Raw genomic sequence first — 22,756 nt, forward strand, 5'->3', positions numbered from 1 at the left:
CTAGTCCTCCCACCACCAGTCATATTTTCAAAAATATCTTTTGGATCAATCTTATAAAAACCCTTCAGTAATTTGAATGTCTCAATCATATCACCCCTCCTTCGCCTATCGTCCAATTTCTGCAACCCACAAATCTTCAACCTATTCTCATAAGGTTCATTCCACAGACCTACTATCATCTTGGTCACTCGTCTCTGGACCCTCTCCACTTCCTCCCCATCACGAAAAAACCCCGGTGCCCATAACTGGGCACAGAAGTCCAGATGGGGTCTTATCAAGGCTCGATACAGAGGAACAACAACTTGTTTGTCTCTGCATGTTAAAGTATTTTTCAGAAGCCAAGTGATTTGGTGAGCTGTTTTAGTCACTTTTGCAATGTGCCCCCTAAACTTCAACTCCCTATCCACCAGCACTCCCAAATCCCTGGCCTCATCAATCTCCTGGAGTACGGTTCCACCAATGCGATATACTGCTGCTATTCTTTTCACCCCAAAGTGCATAACCTTACACTTTGCCACATTAAACTGACATCCATTTTTCCTAGCCCAGTTCTCCAAACTATTCAAATCATCCTGTGCACTCACAATTGCTCTACCCAACTTTGCATCATCAGCAAACAAGTGAACACTTCCTCTCAAATCCTTTGCAATATCATTGATGAACAAATTGAAAAGCAGTGGTCCAAGAACAGAGCCCTGCGGCACTCCACTGGTCACAAGACATCTTTTTGACTCCACTCCTGAATAAACCACTCTCTGGTATCTCTCCTTCAACCACCCTCCTATCCATCCCCATCTGCTCCAGTTTACTGATTAGGGTTCCATGTGGTATCCTGTCAAAGGCCTTGGCAAGGTCCAGTAGTATCACTGTAAACCCATTACCCCTATCCAGTTCAGCCGTCACTGTGTTATAAAACGTGAGCAAGTTACTGAGGCATGATCTACCCTTCACAAAACCATGTTGTCTCCCATACAATATCCCATTTTCATCTATCCAATCCTGTATTCTTTTCTTGACTAATTTCTCTAAGACCTTGACAATGATTCCTGATATGCTAATCGGTCGGTAATTTACAACAGCAGTCTTGGAACCACCTTTATGCAGTGGAACTATTTTCCCCTCCTTCCACCCACTCGGGACTAACCCAGACCCGAGACTCAAATTAAACAAAATGGTCAAGGGTACTGACAATTCTTTAGCTGCTTCTCGTACTACATGAGCTGGTATACCATCCAATCCCACAGATGTATTGACATTGAGGTTATGCAATAGACTACTCACCTCCACTTAATTCACCACAATTCCCATATAATCTACTGGTTTATTCGTTTCTGCAATGTCACCACCTGGATGATATATTCTTGCAAAGTGCTCACTCAGTAACTCAGCTATCTCAACTGATTCAGTTACCTCCCTACCATCGGCATTCTTTAAAATCATTCTGCCATGTACATTTTTCCTTTTATTTGCTACATATCTAAAAAACTGTTTAGGATTCTCTTTAGCCTGCATGGCCAATGTTCTTTCGTAATCCTTTTTTGCTTTTCTTATCACGCTTGTCACCCTTCTAGCCTGCGCTTTATACCATTCATGTGCCTGCCGGTCACCTTTCTCCTTAAATTCCCTCCATAGTTGTTTCTTTTTTTGCAGCTCAAGCTTAATGGTGTCATTTATCCATTTAACCCCTACTTGATTTATTATTCGGACTCTAGGTATACAGTCAGCCATTTCTTCATGCAAGCACTTCTTAACTACCTTCCATGCACTATCCACTTCTAGTCCTTGCAGTTGTACATGCCATGGCACTGAGCCAATCAAACTCCTAAGCTTGTCATACTTTCCAGCCCGATAATTCCACATGTACCCTGTCTTAATTGAAAATTCTACACCTTTAGCCACCTCCCAAGTCAAGACCCTATGATCACTCTCACCGATTGGTGGCAATGTGGTCATATTTGTTACAGCCAAATCCTCAGATGTAATTACTAGGTCAAGCATTCTCTGACCCCTAGTATTTTCCATTACATGCTGTCGCAGATAGTTATCCCTTCTTCTTCTTATTGTGCTATCTTCTATCGAAGGTCAGCGACCATCTTGGCGAACAAACTGCGCTCTTGTGCTAATCTGAGCAGTTGTGCACTGCTCTTTCCTGTCCACGTCTTGATGTTGTCAAACCATGATATTCTTTTTCTTCCTCTAGTTCCTTTGCCATCAATTCTTCCTACCAAAATAGTTTGCAGAAGTTGGTATTTGCTGTTTCTCATGATGTGTCCAAGATATGATGTTTTTCGTTTCTTGATTATTTGTACAAGATGTTTAGCTTTGCCAATGGATTTTAAGACATCTTCATTGGTAATTTTTTCTGTCCATGATATCTTTAGCATTCTTCTGTATAGCCACATCTCAAAGGCTTCGATTTTCTTGATGGTTGTCGCCTTCAATGTCCATGTTTCAACTCCATAGAGCAGAATAGACCACACGTAGCATTTCAGCATTCGGCATCTGACTTCCATGTTTAGGTCTTTATTGCAGAATAGTTTTCTCATTTTCATGAAGGATTGCCGTGCAACTTCAATCCTTGTCTTTATATCTATTTCTGGATCCCACCATTCATTAAGCCAGCAACCAAGATATTTATATCTTGACACTTGATCAATATTTTCCCCATTGAGTGTCAGTTTCATTGATGAGGCTGGGTGTTTGCTGATGATCATGTATTTTGTCTTGTTGATGTTTATATTTATTCCCATTCTTTGGCTTTCTATGTATACTCTGTCAACGAGTTTTTGGAGATCCATAATGTTATCTGCAATTAGCACGGTGTCATCTGCATATCGTAGGTTGTTAACAATCTTTCCATTTATTGTGATTCCCTCTGGACATTCTTCCAATGCTTTTTTAAAGATTACCTCTGCATATATGTTGAACAGGAGTGGTGAGAGCACACATCCTTGTCTCACTCCTCTTTTGATGTTAATATCACTGGTGGTAATGTTGTCTAATTGAACGGTAGCTGACTGATTCCAATACAGATTTGTTATTAGTCTTATGTCTTGTTCGTCTAGCCTTATTTGTTGAAGGATTTCTATTAGGTTGGTGTGTCTGACTTTGTCAAATGCTTTTTCAAAATCTATGAAACACATTAAGTTATCCCTTAATAATTGCATAAAATCCAATTCCTTCCTCCCGTGTGTCCTCTCCTCACTCCAATCAATGCGACCATAGTTGAAATCTCCCATAATAATCACCCTCCTTCCACTCATTTCTTCTAGTTGCTTGTGCATACTGTCACCACCATCTTTTCCATCACCTGGTCTATAGCAGCACCCAATTGTATATTTAGTTCTGCTAGCCACAATCTCACACCAAATGGCCTCAAATGTGCTCTTTTCTCTATCCTGCAATTCAACTTCTATTCTCCTTGGCTGTAGCTCATCAGCTATCATCAACAATACTCCTCCCCCCATTTTATTCTCTCTGTCATTCCTGAACACACTGTACCCATCACATTCAATCCCACTAGCTATATCATCTACAGTCAGCCATGTTTCACTAATACCAATAACCTGTGGTCTGGAAGTGCCATCCATGGCCAAAAACTCTTCCTTCTTGTTCCTAATACTCCTAGTATTAGTGTACATGAATTTAAGACCTCCATTAGCCCCAACCCTACCTTGATGCCTTATATTAACTATCCCACTCTGGTTTGTTGTCCTTATTTGCTCTAGCATATTATATTCATTCTTACATTCAACTGCCTCCCTAAGGACTGTATATCTACTCCCCCCCCCCTTTAACAAATCTAGTTTCCCTGAATTTGCACATCCACTACATTCAGCAACACTTTCTCAAGTCTTCTTACACTGTAACCATTCAAATGCAAGCCATCAATCTTATATAGATCCTTTCGCCCATCAAACTCACTCCACACGTCCACAAATTCCACACCACTCGTCATACATAACCCACGCATAAAGTCATTCGCAATTATGGCCCTCCTTTTAAACATTTCACTGTCATACCGTGGCAAAAGACTAATCATTCTAACTTTCTCACTCTTTTCTTTTGCTACCTCAAACAATTCATTCAGGTCTTCTATCATTTCCATTTTATCTCCTTTCAAATCATTCGTACCTGCCACAACAATCATTTCTTTCACACTTTCCTTTTGCTCTCTAATAGACTCAGTTACATCCTTTATGGTCGCACCAGGTTGGTACGATTTTGTCAAATCCTCTACTAACACACCTCGTACTAACGAGTCTCCATACAGCACTCTATCCTTCATTTTGTTCATGTTCACATTCATACGCCTATTTTTCCTGTCATACCTTTTATTATTGGTTGGTTCATTCAGTCGACTTTTGTTCATGCACTCTAGCTGCTGTTTTGCCCTTTCTATCGCACCATTCAACAATGCGATCTCACTCAATGCATCTATCTCTTCTTTTTTATTTTTCTGAGAAACCATTAATACTATCATTCACACTTTCTACATTCACACTCTCATAATTCTCATGTACAACCTTGCCGTTTCTTGTCATATCGCTATTTTCTTCATTCTGAAGTTTGACAAAAATATCACACTCACATAATCCATCACTCTCTTTGAGTGTCCATTGAACATGCCCATACTACTAATGATCGACTCTCAAAACAGTCCATCACATTGTCTTGCAAATACAGTCTCTCCATGATGGTCACATTCCAAACTCTTTGAAGGAGAAATATACATATTTTGAGAACTTTATTCCAAAAAGAAAGGTTTTAAAGATTGATGTGAAAAAAAGAGATGGAATGAAAAAAGGCAGATTTCTGAAATATGATAAGGATGTTGAAGTATGAAGATATTTAAGGAGTAGATTGATGCCTTGAAAATAAATAATAAAGATGCCATTTTTTACAAAACATGACTGAGGTGCAGTTAATAAATAGTGGTTATGTATACCAGCCTTAGATAGTATACATAGCATCTTATTCTTGAGCTAGTTAAGAAGCCTCCCAACATTTTGGGAGGCTTCTTAACTAGCTCAAGAATAAGAATAATCCTCTTTCAAGTTCCTCTGTCCAGACCAAGATCAACTAGCAGATTCAGATGCATATTGGAAGCCATGCTTGGACAACAGTCTGGACACTCTCCATGTGAGGATTAAATCTACAAATCCTTCGCTCTTGCTATATATCCCTGCTCTGTAGGTTGCCTCCATTTGTAGAGCCTCTTTTCATGGTGGAGGGACCTTCCAATAATAGTACTGTTCATTTTTCATCTTTGTCTATTAACTTCTTGCATTCTTCGCTCATTCTCTCATCTCTTGTTTACTATCCTGTTTTCCAGACAACAATGGCTGGCATTCAACACTCCTGTTGCTATGAATGCCCATCAATGCAAACATGGGCATCTGGAAAGGAGGATCTGGTAATCTTGCACTACTTTTGTCGCTATTTCTACAAGATGGATGGCCTGATAGGATTGTTTAGCTAGTCCTGGCATTTCACTTCCAAGTAATTTTATTGCTTGCTGGGTAATGATCATCTGCATTTGATTTCATGGTTGGTAGTGAGCTCCATTGCTGAAATCTTCATATTCAGAATGAGGATTTCATCTTCATATTGGTAAACCCTCTCTGAGAGAGAACATAAAAAACATCAAAGTGAACATAACCATCCCCTTCTGTCCTTCTCACAGTTACATCATCCCTGAACTAAAGTATGATTTACTTGCAGAATCAGTACATGAAATCAGGGAAAAAAATTAACATGGCCTCAATCCTGAATGCATGTGAAAAAAAATGATCCCATTACATCAAAATTCACTGTTTTAAAAATAAAATAAAATAATATTAATAATAGATCATTCACCCGAAATAATAAAGAATATGCATCAAGATCCACTAATAGGTAGGATAAATACGTCTGCTATTCAAAGAAAAATAAATCTTAGTAAGGGATTACCGTGAGTAGACATATAAATACAAAATTAATGATGGAAAATCTCATGTAAAAAGATTTTTTTAATAGTATAGTTTTCGCCTGTGTGTCACAAGCATCGTCAGTACATGATAAGCTGAAATTAAACAATAACTGACAATTCCAAAAAGTGCCACCTATGTAGCTAGTGTAAGATAACTAAAAAGGTCAATAAAATTTCCTAAAAAAAAAAAAACTATATATATACAATAAAAAGTTAGGAAAGATTAGCTGATTTGTAAAGTACTATCTCCCATAAAGGGGACATACGTAAACCATTAGATCTATTTAAGTTAGGAGAGTGGAGTAAAGTTTCACATGTTTCTTTATAAAGCCGTTCTATGAGGAACTGACTTTTCTGAAGGACCCTTGTCTTTTTCCAGTGGACTCTATGTCTGGTTAAGATGGCATGTTCTGCAAGTCCAGACTGTTCAGGTTTAAGGTTACTGAATATAAGACTGGTGTTCTTCTAGTCAAATAGAGGTAGATCTTCCTGTTTGTCCGAAATAAGATAATTCACAAGAGCAAGGAATCTGGTAGACACCTGGATAATTAAGATGTGGAAGCTTGTCCTTAGGAGAAGTAAGAAAGGTGGAGATTTTTCTGACTGGTCGAAAATTAACAAAAATATTCAGTGTTTTAAAACTTTTGCTATACGTTCACTAATGCTGTGTACATAAGGGATAGGAATGCGTGTTATTTCTTCTGTATTTGAAGAGGAAGACATTAAAACTACTCAGAGCTCTTTTGATGAAGGAAATCTTGTATCCATTAGATAGAAAGGAAGAAGTAACATATCGCAGTTCTTTCTGTAAGAGATCGTCTGAAGAACAAAAGGAGTTGGCCCGATGAATCAGTGTTTTAATAGTTCCTGCCTTTTGACTGGGATGGTGATGAGATTCAGCATGGATATAATGGCCAGTATGAGCCTTCTTTCTATAGACCGAGAAATGTAGGTTACCATCGGGTTGGCAAAAAATTAGAAGATCTAAAACGGCTAACTGCTTATTTGATTCTATTTCAAGGGTAAACTGGATTCTTGGATGAAGTGCATTTAACTTAGTGAGAAACTGTTGAAGTTCATCAGAAGAGCTGAATTAATGGTATTTAATTGCCTTCCTATTGTACTAGCTTTCCATATTTACCACTGTTGAAAAAGTCTGTTTGTGTAGTGGAATTGTATCACCTCTCATCAACCCCCCCCCCCTTCTGTTTCACAACTTAGCTTTGTTGCGAGTTTTGATGCTAAAATCTTAATTTTTATTTATTTGAATATAACAGATATTTATTTAACACGCGACATGAATTATATTTGTTAGACATAAATATTTATGTCTAACAAATATTTATATAAATATTTGTTAAACATAAATTATATATAAGTTGTAATAAATATTTTTAAAAAATTTCAGGCTCTTATGGAAAGATTCAATGCAGATAAACGTATATTCTGCTTTATACTCTCCACTCGCTCTGGTGGTATTGGTGTTAACCTCACAGGAGCTGATACTGTGATCTTTTATGATAGTGATTGGAATCCAACTATGGATGCACAAGCACAAGATAGATGTCACAGAATAGGTCAAACAAGAGATGTTCATATTTACAGGTATCTTTTTATTTGATGAATAATTATTTTATTTCATTGTTTTCTTTTCAATCAGAAAATTCATCTTTTATAGCAAGAATTCCATTCAATATGCACAAACAAATTTATACATGCATGTTGTTTCTCCTTTTTCAACATCAGCACTATTGGCATCGCTAGCAGTATCCTCTTAAATTGTTAATATAAATGCAGATATGCATGACTCATCTTTGGGCTGTTTGTCATCTCTAGGATTACTTCTTATTCCAGATCTTATCCTATGCCAGTTCCACTCTTGAGGAAGTCATATGAAGCTAATCTTTATTTCCACTTTTGATCAACAACTTTGATATGCTCATTTTGATGCAGTTCAAAAGTTCAAACCAGTGGCGCACCCAGGGTTTAATCTTGGGGGGGAGTTGAATGGATCTTGGGGGGGAGTTGAATGGATAAAAATATTTTTATCTGTTCAACTAAAATTTCATTCATTCAATAAAATTCATTAGGTAATTATAAAAATTTATTTAAAGAATAAAATCCAGTTTTCTTTTCTTTTTACAAAGCTCGTGAATTATTTCAGTCACGGTTACATTAATCTTTCTCTGTGTGTGTGTATATATATATAGCAAAGCCATTCCGTTCAATTGTGATTGTGTCATGGTAGATCTTAAATAGGTTTTTAAAGGCATAAGTCAGAAAATGACCTTTCACTGATGCATGTTGTTACCGGAAGCATTGCAAATATTTTTAATAAGTTATAGATGTTAGAATATATCATTTTGTCACACTTTGAAACTGCATCAATGGCATTTTTGCATGGAGCTATTGCAAATGGTTTTTCAAATTTCTTATACCACAACTTGAATTCGGCATTCAAAATTGCTGGATTTGTATAAGGCAAATCACAGGCATAAAATTCCCACAACTGACGAAAATCTTCCATTGCACTTGCTGTTGGGGCATCTTTTCCATTTGGTAGAAGAGAAAAAATATATTTCAAAATGTTGCAGGTACCGTGTGAACATTCATGAAGTTGAGTCAATGTTTGGTCAATAAATGGAATGAAATAGTTCTCCTGAAATACTCTTCTACAGAATTGGCTGGAATATTGGACCTTAATGTTTGTTTTGATGAAGTCCTTGGCTTTTTAATGTCAATATTAAAATTATTGGCTTTTATACATGCTTCATCGTAAATATCTTTAAATGAAGAATCTGGTGTTTCACGAATGGTATTTAATTGAGCCACTTCATCATCAACAAAATTTAGGGCAATTAAGAGGTCATTGTCAGATTTTTGCATTATTTTAGACAATGGTAAGGTGCACGCAAATATTTTTTGCAAGCTAAATAAAGATATAAATCTTAAAAGATATTAATATTATAATATTATAAACAACATGGACATCCTGTCTTTTAGGGGTATTGAAGAAATTGTGTACCTTTTCAATTATGCCAATGCAATTTCTTATTTGTCATAGATATATAATTTTCAAGTGCCAAATTCAAACTATGTGATGCACAATGAACATATAAAGCTTGTCGATATTATTATTACATAACATCTCCAGGTAGTCCAAAGACATATCGAGGAAGGGCACCTACTCTACAACTCTCAGTCTTCACCAACCACTACTACAATCATCATCATCATCTACACCAACGCTGTCTACCGCCGACCACTAGTATTTTCACAGACAATCACAAACATACATGCCCACGGCAGGATTCGAACTCGCAGCCTTTTGGCTGGAGAGTCGGCCAACCAGGCCGGATATATAGATAAAAAATTAAATTTTGTGGATAAAAATTAAAACTTTGTTTTAATTTTTATTAAACAAATAAATAAAACGATATAATTATGTTACTATTTACTTTTAATGAGATGGATGAGCTTCTCGACCTTGCAGAGTAGCTGGATATCTGGCTCAATATTCGTCAACTTCAGTCAAAAATCAGCACACACACTAAGACGAATTCTGTATTTTGTTTTTATTTGAAGGAGCGATGAAAATCGTTTCTCGCAAAGATAGGTTGTGAAAAACTGCATGACAATTTTCAACTTCTTCAAATAATTCGGGAAATTCACTTCTCACTGAAGGCGAGATCCAGAATTGAGCCAAACCATGATCACGGAATTGCATTTTAAGCCCAACTATCACTTGAAAGCTCAATTAGCTACTCTTTTTTCGATAATGAAAGGTCATTCTCATGACTGCAAGCCTGAAATGGATTGTGAAATCACAGAAATTTCTTATTAAAAGTTATTTGGAAAATGTTTCCAAATTCTGTTTCAGAGTTTTGAGGTGGACACAAACCTTTTCCCAGTGGTTGAATTCTAAACTAATAAGTTTCGGGGCCCAATACAAAATAACCAATTTTATTTACCTTTTGGATACTATCCGGGAAAGCTCCAAACCTCCCTGTCCCTTTCATCACGAGTTCGTAATCAGGCTACTGTTGATATTGTCTTTATATACACATTCAAGACTGTAAACAATTGTTGAATAATAACACGATAATGTAGGCATAATTACCGTAAAGGATGAAAAATCACAAAACAGAAAAATGTTCTTACAAAGTAACAAATTGTATTTACCTTTGAATGCGATCCACTGGTCGAGTGTTCAGCAAGTCAGCAAATCTTTCCTTTCGTTAAGCGTATTAATATTATCGCATTGCAACTGATGGGAATTCTGTGTTTCTGTGGATTATTTACAGATCTCTTTCTCTTCAGAAACTACACACACAAACTGTCATTACAAACTCGTTTTGTATTATCACTATCATCCGAGCTATTTTTCCGTTTAAAGACGGTACCGGTGTACTTATCCATAATTGAAATACCGTACTTACTCGAATATCACTCGCCCTCGCATATGACTCGTACCCCTGACTTTACTTTTTGAAAAAAGAAATTAAAAAGTTTCGCGTGTACCTTGCAAATGAAATAAAGCTGAAACACTTTCAGAGCAGGGGATAGTAATTTGCTCCGAGGTAAACAACACGCCCTCCTCAATAACCACTATATTGCAGAGGCAAGAAAAACAAGTACTTTTATTATGTCAATGAATAAGGTCTAAGCAGTCTGTGTAATATATTTCTCAACAAATAGTGCAATTAGAGACAACTGGGATAAAAACGGCACTAATTAATAAATCACGTCCCCCCATACAGAAACTATGATGTATGTATAGACTCAAGCAAAACCATATGTTGCACTGGCAAACATAGTATCTAACTAAAAACTATTGTTATTAATTAGATTGTGTGAGTTCGCATGGCAGCAATAAAATTCAACCGAAAATTTGTAAATGTGTTAAAACTAAGATATATATATATATATATATATATATATAATGAATGCTGTTATGGCAGTTTCACATATTATTGGAATTCGGTTGAAGAGAGCTAGCATTTCAACTCAATTGTCAGCTTGCTTTTCATGCGATTTCCAAAAAATATATAAATACTGGATTTAATTCACAACACATTTTCTCTAAGTATTACTTAGCACTTCTGAAGATTTATTGAGCCTTGGTTGAAGGAGGAAAACCTTCAACAATAAAAATCAATAAACAACAAGCAATTGGTTGAAATGTGGTCATGTGGACAACACATGTTCACTTCAAATCTGACAAAAACAGCAAGAGAAGGTGGATGCAATGAAACCATATTGTTTTTCACTTCATCCCTCTTTTATTACTTGTCATTCTGCTGCTACAAATTAAAATAGTGGCAGAATGTTCATTCCATGAACATTCTGCTGCTATTTTTTTTTTTTTTTTATTAAGTATTCATTTTGTTTTAATAATTTTTACTTACTTATTCAATTTTAATTTGTTTTGTTTGGATAATTAAAATATATAGATTTATTTGCTTAATTTAAGCCTGTGGACCACCTATCCCATAGTCACGGACCATAGGTTGAGAAAAACTGCTATAGGGTTCTCTCACCTTATGTGACCCCTAATTCATAAGTAGGATAGAAATAGAAGACGTGACACAACATAAATCAAAAATGAATTTTAATTAGGAAAAGTATTTTGGAAAATTTTCTAGTGTTTTTTAACTTTTTCTTTTTTTTTGGGGGGGGGGTGTCATATTCACCACAAAGTCTGCAGGTACCTACGCTCTCGTTGCATGTCCTTGCTTCCTTGGAACCATCGTCGGGAAATACAGCTTCTGCTATATGTCCGTCAGAAGCATGTCCTCGGGAACAGACAGCACTGGGAACCTCCTATCTTGAGATGAAAATCAAAAGACAAAAGCTGTAAAGCTCCTTGTTTATCTTAATCCTCTTTTATACAATTCCCTGTTCTTTACAAAGTAGTTCTTGGGATTAGCCGCTAGCGTGATGATGTCATTCTTGTTTCCTCCGTTCTTGGCACCTTTTTCTAACATTACATGATCTTGCGACCTCTTGTAGTTGCTTCGTCATTGTGATAATCTGGGCTAATCCCTTATCATATTACATACAGGTCAATTTACATTGATATATTTTTGTTGCACTTTTATAGTAGAATTATTCACCATTTTTAGTACAGTATAATTTCTAAATTCAAAATATTCAGAAAACCCTGTAAAGTCAAAGAAAAAAAAAATTAACAAAATTTAGTAATGCGAGAGATTTTACAAGGGCATAGCTCTGAATGAAATGAGTACACCTGGAAATGAAAATGTCCTATTCCAACTTGAATCACATTCTGGATATTTCAGAAAATGTTGTAGTTCTTTCGAGCATACTTGAGTAGGCATTGAAAATATCAACACTTAATCATATCTAGCCTTTAGTTTTATTGGTTATTACTGGACTGTGATTCTGTTATGACACTTTCACGTGCAACTTTACTTTCAAAATAAAGTGTAAAGTTAAAATAATAGTGGTAATACCATTCATGGTTGTAATACTGTACAGCCATATCTTGCTGTTCCAAAATCACTACAATGGTGACCAGATCTGTATAGTTACTGTGCTAGAAATTCACTATGAAAAAAATTATCCAAAATAGTGAACTATTCTTGTGGACCCTATGAGTTTGCTGTGATGAGAGCGAACCATATATATCTTTTATAATATTCTGACTATACAGTGTTCTAGTTTGATTGATCTTGCTGCCTTCCATAAAACTAACAGAAAAATACTAATAGCAAAAACTAAAATTAATAAATATTCTTCAGAATATTTGGTATTTAAAAGACTGATAGAAATAACTATATGCCAGTTAATTTCAGTAAATGAAAGTAAGTGGAGCAAACTATATTAATTAGAAACTGGAGTTAGTGACCACATATTTTACAAAAAAAAAAATTAGCTTTATTAAAAAAACAGTAAAACTGTTGGTTTTGTAAGTCATGACTTAATCATTAACTGATTAAAAAACTATTAAACCTAAAAAATTACTAACTTTACTTGTCTAATACACATAACAGACTGAAAACAGTTGAATTAGACCATGTGTGCATAACAGAACAAAAGCTAGTTAATGCTGTTGTGTTCTGTGACATAATGCAAATCAAACTTGGTGTGGTATCAAGTTTTGGTTTTTGTTACAATTTGTGGGATGTGAAGGATTTCTGAAACTTCTTTAAATGTGCTATATAATAATGCTTAATGTACAGATTTACATCTTTTTCCATAATATTTGGTGGCCTGTGTTGGTTTGTATGAAAGGCTAATTTTAATCTATATTTTCTTTTCAACATCTTTTACATAGGGATCTCTCTTTCCAGAACATCCCATCTCGCCTTAAAAGAACTAAGTTTCTGGAAAGTGAGCAAATATTCCACTCATCCCTTTTCAATCCTGCAACAGAATGGATGTGCAATTGCAGATATTCACTGGGAAAGTTTTGCCAAAACATTGACATTCTCTTACATTCCTGAATTCCTGGCTTAAAAAGCAAAGTAGAAACTCATTACATTTTGTCATTTCATACAATCTGGAAGATTCAAGAAAGAAAAACAAAAGCTGATTTGCTTCAGTGTTAACCAACAGCTCTAGGATCAGATGCTCTACTTATTCAACATAATTTTCTCTGAAAATGGATTTCTGGAATCAAGGTGAACGGCAATTGTTATTGTCCTTCTGAAGCTACATAAAGATCCCAAAATTCCAGTATTTTTCAATTTCAATTTAATTTTAGGAATAAAAAAATCTAACAACAAAACAAGCAAGAAACCAATTCTTAATTCAGTACTTTCTTTAAACAGGAAACAAATAGAAAGAGTGACAAAATTTAAATATCTTGGATGCTGGTTAAATGAAGAATTGAAATGGCAAGAAAATATTTTCTCCTGATGAAATCAACACTGTGTAACTACAATTTAAATTTAGACAGAGTACGCATGATTACATGCTATGTATGGTCTGTACTGCTGTATGGCACAGAAACTTGAACCTTGAAGACAACATCAATTTAAAAAAAAAAACTCGAAGCCTGTGAGATATGGTTATACAAGTGAATGTTAAAATTCTTGTGGACAGCAAAATCGTCCAATTAAGAAGTACTGGAACAAATGGGGAAATCACGTGAACTTTTGGATACCATAAAAAGAAGAAAAGCTGCATATTTGGTCACCTACTTCGTAATGAAAAATATAAAATACCTCAATTGATTATAAAATGGAAGAAGAGGATAAAGAAGATGAAGAAAATGTTGGCTGGCAGGCATTAGACAATGGACTGGCAAGCTCTGAGGGACTGTTCAGAGTGGCTGAGGATGGTTGCTGATCTCCAATAGGAGATGGCACTCAAAGAACAACAACAACAGAACAAGGAAAACAAATTTCTTTGCAAATCGTTTCTAGAATGAACAACTTTAGCTTTCCAGTACATTCAGAAAAATCAGCTTTGGAATTACTCATCTCACCATAACCCAAAGTAAATAAACTTCTCCAGTAATTCTCTTTCTTTGAACTATAAGAAAATATTCTTCTCATGCCTCAGTATGCTTCGTTGTATCGGAAAAAATTATTATTATTACGTAACACCTCCAGGGAGTCCAAGGACTCTCAAGGGAGGACACCACTCCACAACTCTCCTTCTCCACCAACTACAACTACCTTCATCATATACAACAATGCCATCTACCGCCAACCCCCCCCCCCAGTATTTTCACAGACAATCACAAACATCCATACCTGCGGTGGGATTTGATCCCGCAGCCTTTTGGCTGGAGAACGGATATATATGCTAACCACTCAGCCAACCATTCCAATTTTTATTATCCAAAATTATCCATGAGGAGAAGCATTTAGAACAAACTATTGCCTTTGGTATTAGAGGAGAACACAGCTTTCTGTCCTGAAGCAAATAAATATTCTACTCTCAAATTTGTTCATTGCCTGAAACAAACATAGAAGGAAGAAAACAAACAGACCGAAATCACTTATAGGACTTCACTCTTTCCAAACTGTGCTGCTGTTTATCCTATCCTATTAAAATGCAAGACCTTCTTTAAGATAAACCTGTAGGTTTCTGGTTTCTGTTCCCCTCAACATTTCTCTAAAGAGGAACCTACCATCTCATTCCACATTCCAGTTTCCACTGTAACCAAAACAAACATGAGCTATTGTTACTAGTGTGCTACTTCCTAATGGTCTGCACATGTGCACATTATCTTCAAACTGCTGGTTAAGCTCAGTAGCTTTTCTACTATGGGCAGGAAAAAATAAGTTCATTTACAACTTCAAGTTAAAATAAAAGAGTGATAATTTCTTGATATTACTTGGCTAAAATTAGGCAAAAATCTTAATCTTGGAAAATGGCAACTCCATGCATTGTCTTTTAAATAAACAGAGCAGTGGAAAAATGAAATATGTTTAATTATCCCAATTTGTTTCTGTTTTAATTTTTTTATAAACTTGCTTAATACAGAAGTCACCTAATTTATAAAAAATAAATGAAATGTGGTGTTGTATCTCAATGAAGTCATCAGATACTCTCCACAAGGGGAATGAAACTGAAGATGCTTCGGCTAGGTCAATTTGTTTCCTAAGATATTATCATCACCTGCCTGTCTGCTGTTTAGATTACACGCTATTAAAAGACAAAAATTAATATCATAATGACAAATAACATGTCCTATATAAGTCTGATGTTAAATTTTGACTGTCCATTTTATGCAGCATTCACAGTGAGGAAGTTATTCTTGCTTAACTCAGCACATAAGCCATATTCCTATCACCCCCCCCCCCGTCTATTGATGGGTGATAATATGCTATGAGAATTATTCATCAGTTTTAACAGTCACCATATTTTAATTACCTGTCCTCAGTCCTCATTACTTTAATGAGTGCAGTCAATGTGTGCCAATTTTACTAATCTGCCTTAGCCTTATAAACTCTGCCAGATGTTATCATATCTACCAGATTTATTTGTTATTTTTGAATTTTACAACATATTAATTTATACAACCTTCTTTATATGAATAGGTGTTTTATATGATATTATTGATATACACATAAATTTTTATACAGGTATCCCTCATTATACGCGATCTCACTTTACGCATTTTCACTATAACATGATTTTAAAAAGTTAATTTAAAAAATCGCAGCCTGTAGCAATTTTGCAGTTACCCTGTGCATGCACTGCTTTGACAAGGTGGCATCGTGCTGCATGTCAGTCTCACAGAAGGTGCAGAACTAGTAATCTCCATTGTTGGAGTTTTCTGCAGCGCAAACATTATGGAAAAAAGAGGTAACTGTGATCAAAATACTTCCAAGACTAAAAAACAGAGAAAAGCTATAACACTGGAGAAAAAATTAGAAGTTATAAAGAGGTATGAACATAATTAGTGCACAGTCGACATAGTCAGAGCTACAAGAATTTCAGAATCAGCTTTAAGAACAATAAGAAATCAAGCAGAGAAAATAAAAGAAATAATGAGGTTTATTTTCTTGATCCTGAGAATTAGTGATAATATTTTTGGTTTACAGATCAAGTGTTGATCAATTTTATTAACTTAACCAACTAGTTTTACCAAACTTTAACTGTCTTCAAGGCACTTACATATAGGTTGAAACAATCTCACAATTATGTGTAACTGTAAAACTGACTAGAATAATTACAAATAAAATAGTATCGAACATGCGTGAAACAAGTATCGCATGTACAAGATAAGCTGGCTGTTGCTGAGGAACTTTCTGTAGTTTGTATTATAGTTCATTTCTTTTGTTTTTAAAGATTTGATTAGGGTTTTCATATCTGTGGGAGTATTAGGCCTTGATTTCTGTTAAGGTTGACAGTAGAACGGGCGACTGTGGCTCCTTCTTTGAAAATTCTTGAATGGTAATCTTCCTCTAAGTAAGGGGAACAACTTTTGTCTCACTCGATGACATGGTTAGTTGTGGAAAAATGAGACGATAGGCCAGAAATGTCCTGTCTGTTGTTTTTGACATAGCCAATGTGCTCTTTTTGCCTGATTTCAAGGTTTCTTGAAGTCTGTCCGATGTAACTAGAGCCACACAAGCATGGAATATTATAAACTCCAGCATATTTATAGAAAGGGTGGTTGTCTTTTGGAGATCTTAGTAGTTTATGAAAAGATTCTATTTGTTTAAATGTTACTCTAATTTTGTGTTGTTTGAGGAGGCTGGTGATAGGAGATGCCACTTACAAACGGAATTGCAATAGTATATTTATTGAATATCTTCTTGTTCTTTTTGTGGTGGTTCAGAGAAAAGGACTTTATTGACTAGTCTTCTTGGATAGCCGTTCAAGTACAGATTGTTGGAAATTAATGTTAACTCCTCTTGAAAGGTCTCGTTGTCTGTTGTGATGCGAATCGCTCTCTTCTTTAACATGTGTACAATGCTGAGTTTATGTGAGATGTGGTGAGAGGAGTTGAAATGTAGGTAGCGACCTGTATTGGTCGGTTTTCTGTACACCGATAGATTTATACTGCCATCAATTTGTTTTTTGATTAAGATGTCTAAAAACGGTAGTTGTTTTTCTCTTTCAAGTTCCAGAGTAAATTTAATGAATGATGGAAGGAGTTGATCTTTTTGAGAAAATCGTATAGGTCATCTTTGTTGTTGTTCCACACGATGAAGATATCGTCCTCATATCTGAACCAAATTTTAGGTTTGGGAATAATTTGAAATAGGATTTTATTTTCTAAGTCTTCCATAAAGAGGTCAGCACATGAAGGTGAGAGTGGGCTCCCCATCGTTAACCTTTTAATTGTTGGTAGATCTTATTTTTCCACGAAAAGTAGTTAGAAGTTAGGCAGTGAGCAAACAATGAGGTTATATCTTGTGGGAACAAGGTACTTAAGATGTCAATGACCTCCACTACAGGAATGTTTGTAAAAGAGAGAGGTGACATCTAGGCTGGCTAGAAGATCATTATCCAATATGTTGATGTTTTTTAGCTTTTCCACAAAATGTTTGGAGTTTTTAATGCAACTCTCTGAGTTGTGGATGTGTTGTTGTAAGAGTTTCGAGAGATGTTTTGACAATAAGTAGGTAGGAGAGTTTATTGCATCAACGATTGGGCGTAAAGGAATACCATCTTTGTGCAGTTTTGAAATGCCATAGAGTCTCGGAGTTAAAGGATGCATAGATTTTAGTTTTTTAATCACGTCTGTTGGCCAGTTGGATAAATTGCTTAGTAATTCATTGGTATCATGGTGGTTGTTTAATGTCGGATCTTTCGTTAAAAGACGGTAAACGGACAAGTCAGATACTAGATAGTTTACTTTGTCTTCATAGTCCTTTGAGTTCAGTATTACAGTACTGTTTCCTTTATCTGCTTTAAGTATTATGATGTCCTTGTTATTTTTTAAATTACGAATAGTTCTATCCAATGAGGAGAAGTTTTGTTTTGTGGAATACAGAGAGGAAAGTATTATACAACTTTTTAGTCTTAGATCATTTGCTGTGTGAGGTGGTAATAATGAGATTCCTTTTTCTAGACTACAGATGAAATCCACCTTAGGAATCTGTTGAGGAACTATTGCGTAGTTGAAACCTTTCTTGAGAATAATGATTTCAGGTTTCTTTAAGATGTGGTTTGAGAAATTAAGAATAACTTGGTTGTCCGGTAGAAAAGGTTTAGACTCATTGTGGGTGGTATAAAGGTAGCTGAATTTTTTAATCTGGTTTTATCTGCTTTTGTTGAAAGCTTTGGCGAAAGTGGTATTAATCATTCTTTCTAAGACTTGCCAAATTTCCTCATCTAAAGAGCTGGAGAGATCCATGAACAGTTCATAACATAGTGAGTCAATTTGACTAAGCACAAATCTTGTGTGATGTAACCTTTCATGAATGAGTAACATCGATGTCTTGAAATAAATATGTTTAGCTTGTCTAGTATTGAAAAGAGGTTTAAGAAATAAAAAACTTAGGAATTATACAGTTATCTCGGCAGTGTTTTAAAAAAGTGAGATGGTTTAGTAACCTCGCCTTTTTACATTTTAGGATTTCAAAATGGCGTACCTTGATTTTTGTGTCACCATTGACTCTATTTATAATGAAGGTTTATTTTCTTGATCCTGAGAATTAGTAATAATATTTTTGGTTTACAGATCAAGTGTTGATCAATTTTATTAACTTAACCAACTAGTTTCGCCAAACTTTAACTGTTGGCATCTTCAGGGCACTTACATATAGGTTGAAACAATCTCACAATTATGTGAAACCATAAAACTGACAAGAACAACTGTAAAAAACTGACCAGAATAATTACAAATAAAATAGTATCAAACGTGCGTGAAACACATATCGCGTGTACAAGATTAGCTAGCTGTTGCTGAGGAACTTTCTGTAGTTTGTATTAAAGTTCATTTCTTTTGTTTTTAAAGATTAGATTAGGGTTTTCCAATTTGGAAAATTGGAATTAGATTAGGGTTTTCCAACTGGTAAGAAAACTGGTAAAAGATTTGATTAGGGTTTTCCAATTTGGAAAATTGGAATTAGATTAGGGTTTTCCAACTGGTAAACCCTAATCAAATCTTTAAAAACAAAAGAAATGAACTATAATACAAACTACAGAAAGTTCCTCAGCAACAGCTAGCTAATCTTGTACATGCGATATGTGTTTCACGCACGTTTGATACTATTTTATTTGTAATTATTCTGGTCAGTTTTTTACAGTTATTCTTGTCAGTTTTATAGTTACACATAATTGAGATTGTTTCAACCTATATGTAAGTGCCCTGAAGATGCCAACAGTTAAAGTTTGGGGAAACTAGTTGGTTAAGTTAATAAAATTGATCAACACTTGATCTGTAAACCAAAAATATTATTACTAAAATAAAAGAAAGTTGTAAAAGTGCGACGAGAATGTTGACAACTAAGATAACATAGATAAGGGCATCAATTATGGAGAAATTGGAAAGGATGTTGGTCCAATGGATTGAACATGAAAATCAACATGCTGTTCCGTTATCCACCTTGATTATCCAGGCTAAAGCGAAAAGTTTGTTTGATGATTTGAATGCTATAAATCCTGATTTTAAAGTGCAACCTCTTGCTGCAAGTGCTGGGTGGTTTGAATGTTTCAAGGTGTGACATGGATTCCATAATCTCAAGCTGACTGGCAAGGCTGTGGGAGCTGATGTTGTTGTTGCTGCTGAGAACTTTCCAGCAAAATTTCTAAGTGTAATTCAGGAACATGGTTATTTGCCTCAGCAAGTGTTCAATCTCAACGAAATTTGTGTGTTTTGTTTATAAGTTTAAATAATTCATTCATTAAAATTTCTTTTGCTCACAGGTGTGAAGTTTTCTTTCTTTTTTTTATCCTTCTGAAGAAATCTCTATCTCACCCATGCTAAATTCAACTCACCTTATGCAATTTCGTGTTACGCAAGTATTTCATAGAACCAATTAATCGCGTAAAGCGAAGAACACCTGTATTCATATCTTTTCATATATCTTAATAATATTCCTATTTATACTCATTTAAAAATTGCTTTCATGCATTATAGCTAATGATCATAAAAATTAGACCTCACCCTACCCCCGTGACCATCACCATCCCCAACATAAAACTGAAAATTTAAACATTGAGTAAAATTAACTATTCTATTATTTCCAAAATTCAGAGAAAAGAGGAGTGGTGTTGGTCATGTGACAAGTTGATAAGAAGCTCAGTGGCTTCATTTTGACAGATCATTAGCATTGTGTATAAAGGAAGATAGATTGTGTTATTTCCTTTTTTAAACAAGATTTCTCATTTTGTCTTCATAAAATATACTTATAATATTTGATTATTATTATTTTTTTTTTTTTAGATTGATTAGTGAAAGAACTATTGAAGAGAATATTTTGAAAAAAGCAAATCAGAAAAGATTGCTTGGTGATTTAGCAATTGAAGGTGGTAACTTTACAACAGCTTTCTTTAAAAAGGTAATTTTTTTTTCCCCTATTAGGCACTTGCTTGCACATGAAATATCTATATTTTTAATATGATGCCTGCCAAAAAAATTATGTGCTTGTTTAATCCTTTATCCAAGTGTAAGCAAACCAGTTTTGTGGATGAAGTAGCTGTATACTAAGGCTACTTGTATATAGAGGCTGATGACTTCACATCAATTGCCTTTGTATCCCATAATGCAAATTGCACTTCCTCAGAAATGCATAATGCTGCGTATTAAGGGAAAGTTGCTACCCAGACTGGTTTTGACTATATTGAGGTGAAACACTAAAGGTAGTCTTAAAGTTTTAAGAGTGCATCAGCGCTCATTTTAACTGGTCCAATGTAATTAATTGTAGGATAACTTAGAATACTTTAATATATCAATTAATTGTAACCAAATCTGTATGGAGTCAGGGACAATGTGTTTCTTTTAAGATATATTAGAAAATAATAATGAAGGAGATTGTTACATTTGGTTGGTGTATTTGAATTACTCACAGGGTAATTTGGAAGAGGAGGGCGAGACTTACCTTCTTCGACTACAATCATACAATCTTCAGAAGCTTTGGCAGAAAATGGGACATTCAGTTGATTGTTTATGTTGTTTCCCATTGTAAATATGGACAAAAAAGTTATAAATTATTATAAGAAAATTATATTTTAAAGACTTGTCTTTCAGTGTCCTAAACGCATCACTTCACACTTCGTGCATACAAAAGAGATGAAACTCAGAAAACAAAAACAGCAACTTATGACAAATGACAATGTTCAGTTGGATTTATTGACACAATAATCAATCATAGCCACTGATTTCTAGGTGCTGTTATCTCAGCACATACCCTTCCTTGCCTTTTGGATGGTTTAAAACATAATGAGATCATTGGAGGTGCTATGTTACTAAAAAAGAATGGAAAAGGAGAAAGTTGGCAAAACCGGTGTTTGATACTAAGATGTCATGGAAAAAAAAGCCCCAGATGAAGACCAAATATAACAACTGACAGTATTTGAGTCCTGACAGATAACAAACTATTTTGAAGGAAAAAATTGTCCATAGCAAATTATTAATATTGATGTTCATACAGTACTATCGAACTGTCCTGTACATCTGCTGATGATACATATCAGGAATTTGACAATGACCACTGACTGGAAGTAGAGATATTTTTCACTTGGTTACAAAGTAAGTTATATTTGACAAGGAATTATATTCTTGTTTTATCCTTTACCCAAGTGTAAGCAAACGAAGTTTGCATGTAAAGTATCTACACAACTGGGCTGTTGTGTAGATACTTTAATTCCTATAATGCAAAAACATTATGGAAAGGGTCACACCCTAGAAAGATACCAAGGTTGAATTAATACGGATGAGACTTCAATAAAAGTCAGTAAAACATCTCCTCCTCCCCAAATGCTTGCTGTTATCCAAAAGTTGACACCCTGCTTAATAATCAACTCCCCTAATTTTCTCAGAATCACAGTTGTAGAAATTCAGTTTCTGTGTTATACCTTTTCTACAGGTATTTTCATAGCTCTGTTCCCAAAGTGGCCAATCATTGTTGTTCCACTGTCCTCTAAGCTTGAAAGAACATTAGCATCTACTAGTCATAATCCATACACAGCTCATCTTGAGCCACCTTCCCATCATTCTCTTTCACTATCACTAGCTTTCTTCTTTGGAACAGCTTTTCTCATACTATTTTTTCTGAAGGACTATGAGCTGTTGCTGTAAATCACATCAGCAGGTTCCTTCTTTCTCTTTAACTGCTTACTCACAATTGGCACACTTGCTTACAAGCTTTGTAATCTCTTGTATGTGTGAGTTTGATTTTAAAAAAT

The 22,756-nt window shown here is 35.1% G+C and overlaps 1 protein-coding gene across 1 annotated transcript in view; it reads left to right on the forward strand.

Annotated features, from left to right (window-relative positions):
* The window catches only part of LOC150108900 (chromatin remodeling protein domino-like), a 731,915-nt gene that overhangs the window by 391,401 nt on the left and 317,758 nt on the right, over positions 1–22,756 (forward strand). The window contains exons 28-29 of the mRNA XM_090410792.1: positions 7,380–7,576; positions 20,796–20,910. Coding sequence (XP_090266918.1) covers positions 7,380–7,576; positions 20,796–20,910 — 312 coding nt within the window. The remainder of the gene's footprint in view (positions 1–7,379; positions 7,577–20,795; positions 20,911–22,756) is intronic.

The sequence above is a fragment of the Typopeltis vanoorti genome, chromosome 2 (assembly GCF_054136105.1).
Source record: "Typopeltis vanoorti isolate ZY-2024b chromosome 2, IOZ_Tvanoo_1.0, whole genome shotgun sequence".
Taxonomy (NCBI): Eukaryota; Metazoa; Arthropoda; class Arachnida; order Uropygi; family Thelyphonidae; genus Typopeltis; species Typopeltis vanoorti.